The sequence below is a fragment of the Glycine soja genome, chromosome 1, assembly GCF_004193775.1.
Source record: "Glycine soja cultivar W05 chromosome 1, ASM419377v2, whole genome shotgun sequence".
NCBI lineage: Eukaryota > Viridiplantae > Streptophyta > Magnoliopsida > Fabales > Fabaceae > Glycine > Glycine soja.
The window spans coordinates 21,375,379-21,388,303 of NC_041002.1; the positions used below are offsets into that span (position 1 = coordinate 21,375,379).

Genomic DNA, 12,925 nt, shown 5'->3' on the forward strand with positions numbered 1-12,925 from the left:
GATGATCAGTCAACTTTTCTAAAAAAAGAAAATTAATTATCATGTATTGATAAAATAAATAAATATGTTACCCGAATATTATAATCCAAAAAGAAAATTTCATCACTAAATTTAGAATGTAATCCTATCCCCCAAGGACATTAAATAGAAGACTCCAAAAAAATTGAACCTTAGGGTAGATTTTGGATTCATGAACTAAGTATTAACTCACTTATCTTTGTACATATTAAATTAGGATTTCATTTTTTTTTTGTCTTGTATTTAGGGCTTCATAGTATAAGAGGGATACTCTAGTAATGTATGATTTTTTCAGTCCTTGTATTTTATGACACCTAGACTAATTTTTGTATTAGGAGTAATTTTATAATTTTACATGCATTAAATGCACTATTTGATGTGTGTTGGGAGAGAAATTTAATTGAATTGAGAGAAGCCTAATCCAATTAAATTTTGGACCAGCCTAAGAGGGAGATGAGCATTTGCTTATTACACCTCATTGTCACATTATATAGTCACACTTTGTGCATGTCTTTCATGTTTTACATGCCTTATGGAACCTAAACACTAGTGGAGAATCTTTGACTTGATTTTGGATTAATGGATTGAACTATAATTGAAATTCACTAATCATAATTTGTAAAACTTTGGCTCCAAATTTGACTCCACATTCAAATTCAAATTCAAGTAAAATTTGAATAACCTCCCATTTTGTATGACAGTTAAGTTATAAATAGAGGTCTTGTGTATCCATTTTTTCAACTTTGCTCATTTGAGAAATTGGACTTCAAAATTCAAACCTCATTTGAGACATAAATTTTGTGCCCCCTCTCTCTCCTTGCACTCACTTCTACCTTGAAGCTCTTATCTATGACTTTCTATGGTGGTGAACGTGTTCTTGACTCATCTTCTTGAAGTGACGTCTCAAGAAACAAATGACTCCATTTATAAAGAAGATCTAAAGGCCTACTCTACATGGAGTTACATCAAGAAACATGTTTGAACCTCCTTGTGTTAATGATAGGCTGGAATTTTTTTCACATTAATAAACTTGCCGTTACAACGCCGTGCTATCTGATTGTTTTCTTTTTCAAACTCTACCAAAGATAGTAAATGGAGCCTTACTTTTCTAATTAAATCGGTTTACATGTAATGCTCCATGATCTTGTTCGGTCACTAACACCATGTAATGCTCTACATGACACGCAGTTTAAATCCAAAGTCAAATGTCCCAATTGATGATGACAAAAAAGTTATCCAATGATGTGAACTTCAAGTTGAAATCTTGCATGTTTCTGTTTATAATTTTCTGTATTCTGCAAATCCAGATCACTTTTCCTCCATAATCGTGCATGATAATTCCCAGATTTAGTAACAACCATAAAAATATATAAAAGATGGCACAGTAAAAACTCTTAAGACTTAGTCTCCTCAGCAGCTGTCTCAAAAGTCTCCCCTGGGACAAGATCAGGGACCGCATCATCATCATCCTCTTGTGCTGCGGTTGCACCATCTCCTGCTTCAGGAACCTGCTTCTGAAATTGTTCAGCTAGCTTCTTCAGGTTTTCTAAGTTATCTGGCCCTGCATTTTTTTAGAATAACCACAAATTAGGAAGAAGGCAAGAAAAAAAAAAAGAATCTAAAGGTTTGACAAGATACAAATGACACACCTAATTGGTGGATGATGTTGGGGAGAATATCCTGCAACTCTGGAAAACAGAAAAAAATTGTTAAAGTAAAATGCCAATCTAGCATGAGATCAGCTAAAAATCAAATGGAACTTAGACTCAAGTCAGACACTTGAAATGGTGGAAAATAATTCCATGGATTGCTCCAAAATTAAAACAAAAGTCTGAATATATCAATGTGATAAAACATTAAACAAAGATGTCCATGCCCATAAGGGAATTAAAGCCTGCAGTGCCTGAAGATTGGCTGAGCAAGAATGATCACACACTTGCATAATGCTCAAAGACATTGAGAATGCTCTCTCTATAGATGTCAAGATTTGGCATAACACATACCAAATCAAATAGCACAAACTAAGTTCAATTTTACAGCATACAAGATGAAGAAAAAATATAAATATAAGCTTACTCTTTGTTTGTGGTGAACCACTAACAACCCAAGTGTTGGCAGCAATAGATGCTTGTACTGCAAAAGATTCCATTTTGAACAAATAGAGTCAACTTAAAATGTTGAAATAAATTGTATACTAAAATTATCACCAATTAATATTACCTTTGGGGTTTAAAAACTGGATAACTATTTCATCCTTAAAGATGTTGACTTCTTCAATTGCAGGGATAGCATTCACTCCTATCCTCTTCAGGGTGCTTTGAAGCCTTTTGTCATCTGTAGTAGTAGTCTTGTGGACAGCTTTCTTCTTCCTGTGAGCAACAGAAAACAAATCATCAATAAAATAATTAACTCAACAGATGCAATCTACATATCAAACAAAAAATATAGCATAGAAACCTCACTCAAATAAAAAAACTATTACATCATAAAAGAGGTCAAGTAATTAAACCTTAAAGTAATACAAAATTGAATTGAATTTTGAAAAATATATAGCAAAGATGTAAGGTATCAGCTGCATATTCTCTGATACAAATGCAATAATAAAATGTAATATATGGATACTAATACAATATATGGATGTTTTTGAGAGTAGCATCAAATCATTTAAAAAAATACTTGTGTATTTAACCATATTAGTAAACATAAATTTGGTATGGAAGAAAATCATATTTTGACATACAAATATACCTTCTCATAGTACCCTTCCCACCAGTTCGAACAGAACTGGCCATCTTCTTCAACTTTTCTACATCCATCTGTGTAAAAGTGAAGTGAAATATACGCACCACAAGAAACTAAATAACTACAGCTTGATAAAGGTGAATAAATGAATGGTGCAAGACAATACCAGAGAGAATAAGTTTAAGATACAAAAAACCAGACAATGATCAATAATGCAACAAAGTTATAGAAAAGAAAAATCGTTGACTTGCCAAGAAAGAGCATAAAAAGGTTCTATTGTATAATTCAAAGCTACACACCATCAGAATCGGTACACAAGTAATCGTCAACTCACTAAAATACAGCTAGAGACCACCAAAAAAATAAATGAAACCAAATAATTCATAGCATATGAAAAACAAAGAAGACAACAGAACAGCTATAATCAAATACCAAGACAGAAACAGTCGGAAGAAAAACAAAAGAAAAAGAAAGAATAACTTGAAAGAAAGGTATCCAAACACAAAGACATGATTAAAGTTTAACATTCTCATTCCTACATTATAAGTTATAACCTACAACTAGACTAACAATCCATCTAAGAAAGAACAGAGTATCCAAGTGTAATGCTACGTATGCATTGTATTCAATATTGAATACAGCAACCACGGTGTCATGCCTCCAATACTTCTCTGAATGGAACAACTCAAAAGAACCACAAGTCAAACAAAGCCCACTTTAGCATGTAAAATCATGCATGCAGTCCTAAGTCCATTCCAGAAATGATTGAGCATGCTGGAGTCAAGCACATCATACACGACAAACAATACTACATACACTCAGCATTAAAATGCACAAAAAGACACACTCCCACTTTGAGTTCCCCAATTAATGGGGGATATTGAATATAGCAACCTCAGTGTCATGCCTCCAATACTTCTCCGAATAGAACAACTCAAAAGAACCACATCTTTTTTCAGTCAACTCATCCTCAGAGGCAATGCAAACATCCTTAAAATGCAAATTATAAATGCCACACAGAAAGATTTCCAATCGAGAAACTTCAAACTCATCACATTCCTAAATTTTACCTTTTTATGTAAAAAGAAAACAAAAAAAAAAAATCAGCATACTTCTATCTCCAATTACAAATTGAAATCATTACATTAACCGCAGGCATAGATCGAAATCAGAAATTGAAAAAACGAAAACCGATTAAGCGAATGAAAAACTGTTAAATTGGACAAGACGATACCTTTGTTGAAGCTTATGTGGTTTGGAACGGATTGCGAAATGGAAGAGCTAACCGATACTATAAGATAAGGACTTCCCTTTATATGTAAGAGACTGTGCAAAAACCCTAAATCACTTTTTTATGTTTTTTCTCCTTCTAATTGTTCTTGCAATTAAAAACCCCACATGTTTTGGGCCAAGTAGACTCGGTACTTAAGACCCATTATCCATCATAACCCAGTTTTATAGTATGGACCTACGGAATTACATCCTGCACTCTCTTTTTTGCTTCCGGAACCCCGAAAAGACCAAAATGGTCAAAAATACCTTTGCCGCTCCCAAGCAAGCCCCACCTCCCTCCAACCACCCAATACTACCATCGCAACCACCCAATACTGTCACAACCACCTAACACCATCGAAGGTAAGTTTTGCTTCGTCTCTTTTCTTTTTCAATATGTCTTTTGCTTTTTCTTGGTGCCTTGGGAATGGAAATATATTCCAAAATGCATGTGCTAAAAGTAAATATTCCAAAATAGGTATTTTGGAATGTTTTTTTGAATCACTTGCGTATTACAAAATACCTATTATGGAACAAGGCAAGGAATGCAAAAATATAGTCCAAAATAGTTGTTTTGGAATATTATAATCATATTCCAAAACAGGTATTTCCTTTTATTGTATGGAAATGGAGGAGTGATTTAGTGATAGGATACTAGAGAATACTAGTTGTAGCCAGAAGTGATAGGATAGAATACTTACTTTGTAATCAGTTTGATTGGTGGAAATCTTCAAAAACTTGGAAGGAGAACTTGACATAACTCAAGAGATTGAGTGGACCAGTTTATACTCTCTCTTTGAATCTTTAACTTGTTTTTCTATCAAGCTCACTTCAACACACCTTGAATGTTTTGGTTGTTTGATGATCTATTGTAGATCTTGTTTTCTAAATCCTTTGCGAAATTTGTTTTAGAAAAGTTGTCATCTTTGTTAAAAGGTTTTGATTTATATATATATTGTTCAATCTCCCTTCTAATGTGTTGCAGTAATTCAATAGTCACTTGACTATTTTTCTTAGTTCTTTTAAGCAACACCTATATCACATACACACAACAACCTATTGTGTTCCCTATGCTCTAAGAAGCTACAATCACTTGACTGCTCTTCCAATTCCTCTTCAGCAACACCTCTGTTGGACACACACAACCACCTATTATGTTCCTAGAACTTCAGAAGCATTAGTCACCTAACTTCTTTTTTAAGCTTTCTTTCAAAAACTTGTTAGACTTTTGGCAAGCATTCCAATTGTCGTCGCAGGTTATAAAAAGAGATAGTCTCCACAGGGACTTGAGTTACTTAATTCATTCAGTTAAAGGATATCAAATTTAATATTTATATACAAATTGAATCGAAATATCATGGGTTTGTCGAAATAACGAAAAGATAATTTAAAGTAACGAAATAACGGAAATAACAGAATTTAGTGCGTCGAAACTACGTAAAGTTATGGAAACAATAACGAATGCAATTAATTCAAGAAAAATGTGGGATGAATTTCATCGTTCATACCCTTAGTTTTCTAATAAAATTAACATATATGAATCATTTTCTAACATGACTGATGCACATATTAAGTTACCTGATAGAGGACTATCCAAGGAGGAAGAGTTTGGCTTAGGTGGGCTCAACATGGATGGACCAATGATGCAATCCTACCCCGCAAGGGCATTGGATAGAAAACTCCAAGTAGATTGGGCCAGAGATGCAAGAGAAGGCCCTAGGGTTCTTATGAGCCTTAGGGTAGATTTCGGGCCCATGGGCTAAGTACGAGCCCACTTATCTTTGTAAATATTAGATTAAGGTTTCATTATTTTTGGGCCTTGTATTTAGGGTTCCATAATGTAGGTAGGGTACCCTAGAAATATAGGATTTTTCAGCCCTTGTATTTTAGGGCACCTAGACTAGTTTTTGTATTAGGGGTAGTTTTGTAATTTCACATGCACTAAGTGGATATTTGATGTGTGTGGTTGGAAATAAATTTAATTGAATTGGTAGAAGCCCAATCCAATTAAATTTTAGAGGGGGAGGTGAGCATTTGCTTACTACACCCCATTGCCACATCATATAGTCACACTTTGTGTATGTCCTTCATGCTTTTCATGCCTCATGACACCTAAGCACACTTAGTGGAGAATCTTGGAATTGATCTTGGATTAGTGGGCTGAACCATAACTAAAATTCACTAATCATAATTAGTGAAATTTTGGCTCCAAAGTTTGGCTCCACAAATTCAATTTCAAATTCAAGTGAAATTTGAATTTCCCTCCAATTTTGTGTGACACTTAGGCTATAAATAGAGGTCATGTGTGTGCATTTTTTTCAACTTTGATCATTTGAATATTAAACTTCAGATTTCAAAGCTCATTTAGAGCACAAAATTTCGTGTTCTTCTCTCCCTCTCCTTCATTCATCTCCTTCTTCCTCCAAGCTCTTATCCATGGCCTCCTAAGGTGGTGAGCTTCTTCTAGACTCATCTTCTCCTTGAAGTGGCGTCTCCTCTCTCTCTTCCTTTCTCGATTCCGCTGCCATTTATCTTCCAAGAAGCAAAGGAATCCATTGATGAAGAAGATCCTAGGCCTACAAGCTCCAATGGAGCTTGCATCATGTGGTATCAAGAGCATCTTCATCTAGGTGATGTTCTTTTGCTTCCTCTATCTTTTTGTTCGGTGAATTCTCTTTAATTCCTTGTTCTTCATCTTATTCTCCATGTATATCCTCCATTGTCTTGTGGTTTGGTGCTGTTTAGAGTAGATTCAAAAAAAAATAAACCAATTAAATCTTAGATCTACACTTGTTCTTGCATTTCTATGGTTCAAATTTTGTAGATCTACTCTTGAATCTTGTTTTTGTGTTCATTTTAGGTTCTATCAATTTTCATTCATAGTATTCTTGTGCTGAACCTTTAGATCTAAATTTTGTTCCAAAATATTGATTAGAAAAAAAAACACAAAAATCTAAGTGTAAATCACTTAATCTATGTTGTCTTAGAGTCACGTTTAGTCATAGTAATTGTCACATTATGTTCTAGGTTTGTTTTGAATTTTATTTTGTTGATTGAATTCTAGATACATTTGTTCATGTATTCTTGTCATTCTTAGCCTATCTTTTTAATTTTGAGTCTAATTCATGCATGTTATTTAGTTCATAACATGTTCTAAATCAATTCCTAGAAGTAGTCTTGTTCTTGAACTTTTTTTTTGCTTTCTAGGTTTCCTACATGATGCCTATGATGAAGTTGAGTTGTGGTGCTGAGTTGTGGCTGGATTTGTGAATCAAAATAAGTCTTAAGCTCTCTTTAATTGTGTTATTCAAGATAATTGAGCATAAGCAAACACAAATTGTAACTATCCAAGCCTTAAGCAACATAAACACTACTCTTGATTTCTAGGTTGAAATCGCTGGTGCTGGCAGCTTGAACATACGAACTTGTATAAATTACTGGGAATTGGTCACTACGTTTTTTGAGCTGAAACTTTTACTGAATTTTCTAGACATCTGGAACAAAATTATAAAAAAATAACCAAGCGATTTGGATTAAAGGAAAAAATAAGAAAAATCTCACAAGTTGGCAGAAAAATCAATGTCCAGGAAAAAAAAGGAAAAGTGAAAGTAAAGTGTGCTTGTTGTTTTGGCTCAAAATTTGTTCTATAATTGGTGCCTATTTTATACCAATCCTAGTTCTGAAATTTCAATTGAAAATTATTGTGAAAACAAGTGCCAAAACTAGAGGTTTCTTGAGTCTTTTTTTTAGAGTTTTTCTACTCTACTCTAGAGCCATTCTAGGTTTCTCTTTGAGTCCTAGCTTGTTTTTTTGTGCTTTTCATTGCTTTAATTGTTGAATAATCCTTGGAAATTTGTCTTGTTAAAACTCTATTGGTTTAGCTGTCATTTCATTTTTTTTTTGTCTTTGGTTATTGCTTGTCTCTTTGTTTCCTTGCTTGTGAGTTGCCATATAGGGAATTGGAAAGGAGGATTGGTGCCATATCTTGAAGAATTTGAGTCAAGAAGCAAGGGGCCAACCACCTTAAGAGCTATTGGACTAAGAAGCACTCCAAATTGAGTGAAATACTAAAGAGAGAATAGCCACCACAATTGAGGACTTTTTTTTTTGTAATTTTGTAATTGGAAATTTGTTTTGCTTTCAAATTTTGTAACAAAAAGGCCTTTCATTGGAAGTAAGTTGGGAGCCTCCAATAGGTCACCCTACTTCCATTTGTGTGTAATAATTTTAGGCAATTTTCCCTTAGGATAGTGAGTGTTTTGTTGGGAACCTTAAATGAGGTCATCCAAACACTCTTAGGATCCGCCTAGTTTGCATTTCTTGCACTTTAATTTCTTGCTTACTTTCATAGCTTGTTTCCTTTACCCTCCATTGTCAAACTGCCTAGATAGCTTGCCTTTTACCAATTAGTTTTTACCTTATCTTTCACACCTCTTTTAGTGTTTATTTTGGCTAGTTTCAACCATAGTTTCTTTTACCTTTTTTTCAAACCCCCAACAAGAAAGAACCATAACTTAGGAACCAACATGAGTCTTCATTCTTCATCTAGTGTTAATGGTGAGGGTTCTACTCCTAAGGACCCCTTGTATAAGATGTTAGATGAGTTGAGATCCCTTAAGTTGTGGAAAGAAAAACAAGAGAGAAAAGAAAAAGGTAAAAAAAGAGTGGAAGAAATAAGTCAAGATGAAAGAGAGAAAATAAGAGAGGAAGAAAGAAGGAAAAATAAGGAAAGAAATGAAAAGAGAAAAACATGTCTCCTATAGTAGTCATAACTCTTGCAAGAGCCTAAGTGAAGAACTTCGTGACTATTATGAAGGAAGGCATAGGTCACATCTTAGACCTCACTCCCATAGGAGAGAAAATGAAAGAAAGCCTCAAGAGGTTAACATTAAACTCCCATACTTCCATGGGAAGGACAATGTAGAGGCTAATTTAGATTGGGAAATAAGGGTAGAGCAACAACTTAAAAGGAAGTCTACTTCAAAATCTTATGGCTCTCACTCTTATCCAAAGAAAGACCAAGGTCAAGGAATATTAGGGGTGAGACCTTCTAAGCCCAAAGATGATAAGGGGAAGACAATAGAAAAGCAACCCCTTAAGGCTAGTATGCAAGAGAAGACTAGCTCCATGAAGTGCTTTAAATGTCTTGGAAGAGGACACATTACTTCTCAATGCCCCACCAAGAAAACCATGATTATGAGGGGCCAAGACATTTATAGTAGCCAATATGAGGCTACTACTTCACCTTCCTCTAGTAAAAGTGAAGAAGCAAAAGGGGAAGAATCTAGTGAAGAGATCTACCCCCAAGAAGAAGGACAACCTTTAATGGTTAAGGAGGAGTGTAAGGAGGTAAGTGTCTCCTCTAAGAGGTTAGCTAAGAAGGAAAGACATTTTGAAATAAAGACAAATATTAAAGAAATTTCTCTTCTTAGACAACCTCCACATTTTCTCCTTTGTAAAAAGACACTTGTTAGCATTGCCACATCTCTTAGGCTTGAGTTTATTCCTCAAGTAAAGGAGTTGTTGGATGAGGGTTTGGTTCGCAAGAGATTAAATCCTTGTGCTTTGTTGGTGCCCAAAATAGGTATTATTAGGCACAAAATACCTAAAATAGGTGGTGTGATGAATGCTCTGGGTGGTGCAACACTCTTTTGTAAAATCACTCGTGCACCCAACATCTTCATGATTTGTGTACATAGGGACTCATTAGGTAGGTTTGTTCTTATTTTTAGTTTCAATACAAACTTAGGCACTCATATGGGACACCTTAGGTTTGTCATACTTTTTGGTAGGAATAATCAACATGAAAATACAGAAAAAGGTATGTTCTATTGCTTTACTTTTCTTAATTTTTTAAATTGTGATCAAGGGGTTCCCATGAACCCTAAGAGAATAAAGGTCATTCCTGAGTGGCCCGCTCCACAAAGTGTAAGAAAAATTTGGGGCTTCCAAGACTTAACAAACTTTTACAAAAGGTTTGCCCCATATTTTTCTATACTTGTAGCACCACTCATTGAGTTGGTGAGGAACCATGTTCCTTCATGGGAAGATGCCCAGGAAATGAGTTTTCAGACCTTACCTTACTTCAACATACTAAACACCACTAATACATATGTTTTTGTTCTTTTTACAGGTGTTGAGGAAAAAAGCCCAGAGTTTCAAGAACCTCGGGATTTGAGGTCAAATCCTTTTCAAGGGGGAGGGAATGATGCAATCCTACCCCGCAAGGGCATTGGATAGAAAACTCCAAGTAGATTGGGCAAGAGATGCAAGAGAAGGCCCTAGGGTTCTTATGAGCCTTAGGGTAGATTTCGGGCCCATGGGCTAAGTACGAGCCCACTTATCTTTGTAAATATTAGATTAAGGTTTCATTATTTTTGGGCCTTGTATTTAGGGTTCCATAATGTAGGTAGGGTACCCTAGAAATATAGGATTTTCCAGCCCTTGTATTTTAGGGCACCTAGACTAGTTTTTGTATTAGGGGTAGTTTTGTAATTTCACATGCACTAAGTGGATATTTGATGTGTGTGGTTGGAAATAAATTTAATTGAATTGGTAGAAGCCCAATCCAATTAAATTTTAGAGGGGGAGGTGAGCATTTGCTTACTACACCCCATTGCCACATCATATAGTCACACTTTGTGCATGTCCTTCATGCTTTTCATGCCTCATGACACCTAAGCACACTTAGTGGAGAATCTTGGAATTGATCTGGGATTAGTGGGCTGAACCATAACTAAAATTCACTAATCATAATTAGTGAAATTTTGGCTCCAAAGTTTGGCTCCACAAATTCAATTTCAAATTCAAGTGAAATTTGAATTTCCCTCCAATTTTGTGTGACACTTAGGCTATAAATAGAGGTCATGTGTGTGCATTTTTTTCAACTTTGATCATTTGAATATTAAACTTCAGATTTCAAAGCTCATTTAGAGCACAAAATTTCGTGTTCTTCTCTCCCTCTCCTTCATTCATCTCCTTCTTCCTCCAAGCTCTTATCCATGGCCTCCTATGGTGGTGAGCTTCTTCTAGACTCATCTTCTCCTTGAAGTGGCGTCTCCTCTCTCTCTTCCTTTCTCGATTCCGCTGCCATTTATCTTCCAAGAAGCAAAGGAATCCATTGATGAAGAAGATCCTAGGCCTACAAGCTCCAATGGAGCTTACATCACCAATCACTTGAGCAAGGAATAAGAGATTTCAAGAAGAGCTTGACAAGAGACTAAATTCACTCATGGAGGAAAGAGAAGAAGAAGTGAAGTTCATTTATTTTAGCCAACTTTTTGAATAAGATTTATTTTCATTTTTAATTATATTTTTGGACCTATTTTTGGACTTGTAATGGGATGCTACCTTTTTTATTGTTATTTTTAAGTCTTTTAATTATTAGATTAGTTATTGGGCCTTGGGCCTAATTTAGGATTATTAGTAGGAGTTATAAATAGACTTCTTAAATATTTTGTTGGCGGTTTTTATGAAATTTTCATATTAGACACAGTTAAGAGAGTGTCTCTCTTGGTTCTTGTGTGAAACCTTTGGTTCTTATCAAAGAATTCTATTCTTTATGGCGAATCATCCTCAACTTATCAATCTTCCAAGATTATGGCGTTGTTCTTTCCATCTTTTTCTTTAATTTCGCTTTATCCTTTTATTTTCCCTAATTTAATAGAGTCCCAAATTGGTTTTCCGGTTTGTTGAGGCTAAAAATTAGATCTGCAAGTTACGAAAACAATAACAAATTCAATTAATTCAAGAAAAACGTGGGATTGAATTTCATCGTTCATACCCTTAGTATCCTAATAAAATTAACATATATGAATTATTTTCTAACATTACTGATGCACACATTAAGTTACCCAAAATTGATTTCTCGCACTCGAGAATCCTAAGAATATTTACAAAATATTGATTCCTCGCATATGAAGTAAATATCCCAGAATTACAATCATATTCTCGTGCTATTTGCAATCAAAACGTTATGCTCTATTCCTAGCAACATAACATAAAGAGTAACTTCATTCAGTTCAAATTCTAAGAGTACTTCGCAATTAAACTTAAAATTCAATTTCATGAAACTAGCGATCAAATAGAATCAAACATTACAAACAGAATGAAATCACCAATAATGATTAGAAAAGATTCATACATATATAATATCAAAAGAGATACATAAGGGTACAAAAACTATATCCAATCCTTTGGAAAAACTAATTGATCATTGTGTAGAGCACAAGACTAACAAGAGAAATGACGAAGGATGCGATCAATGATCACAACTTTGCAACACCTGGGCTCCACTTTCCACTTTCTTCTTCGCTTCCTCAACTTCTCACGTTTTCTCTTTGCTTTTGGATGTCATTTTCAACTTCCTAAACATGGCTATTTATAGAAAAGAGCCCAGGGGTGCTGAAAAATTCGCCCAGGCAAATTTGTGACTTACTGCTCAAGGCATAGACTCGCCTAGGCGAGTGGTAGCTCGCTCAGGCAAGTGTGTTGCTTATGGCTGAAGAAATTTGATTAGCCCAAGCGAGCTAGTTGTTAGTCTGAGCGAATGAATGTCCGAAATCTTTGAAAAATGACCATTTTGCCCTTCTTTTTGACTTTGTTTCTGGATCTAACAAACAACCATCAAAATCTACAAACCATGGATGAATCTTTCATATTTAAACAAAAACATTAGTAAATGTACAATATATATCAAACAAGTAGATTTAAAGGAATTTTATAAGAAAAATATTATAAAAGAAAGATAAGTGCTAACATTTTAATGTAAAAAATGACTGAAATATGGCACTTATCAAGTAGCACCTGCTACTAGCTACACATAACAACTGTTGTGGTCCTTTCACCCCAAGGGAGTTGGTGTGATCCTTATTAGGAATGGATCGCTTTGTAC

At 34.8% G+C, this 12,925-nt stretch overlaps 1 protein-coding gene across 1 annotated transcript; it reads right to left on the reverse strand.

Annotated features, from left to right (window-relative positions):
- Nucleotides 1–1,122: 1,122 nt before the first annotated feature.
- On the reverse strand, nt 1,123–4,182 carry LOC114413248 (nascent polypeptide-associated complex subunit beta-like). Its single transcript, XM_028377532.1, has 6 exons — nt 3,995–4,182; nt 2,767–2,834; nt 2,239–2,387; nt 2,095–2,151; nt 1,668–1,706; nt 1,123–1,579 (listed from the first exon to the last, which is right to left on the reverse strand). The coding sequence occupies exons 2-6, from the start codon at nt 2,832–2,834 to the stop codon at nt 1,413–1,415; spliced, it is 480 nt and encodes a 159-aa protein (XP_028233333.1). The 5' UTR covers nt 3,995–4,182; the 3' UTR covers nt 1,123–1,412.
- Nucleotides 4,183–12,925: the final 8,743 nt, after the last annotated feature.

What these genes read in the sequence shown, in the direction of transcription:
- LOC114413248 (XM_028377532.1), bottom strand. Translation starts at nt 2,834, where the DNA reads ATGGATGTAGAAAAGTTGAAGAAGATGGCCAGTTCTGTTCGAACTGGT. An exon ending in CCAGTTTTTAAACCCCAAAG is followed by an intron (nt 2,152 to 2,238) that starts GTAATATTAATT and finishes AATCTTTTGCAG; the next exon opens with TACAAGCATCTATTGCTGCC. An exon ending in CAACATCATCCACCAATTAG is followed by an intron (nt 1,580 to 1,667) that starts GTGTGTCATTTG and finishes AAAAAAATGCAG; the next exon opens with GGCCAGATAACTTAGAAAAC.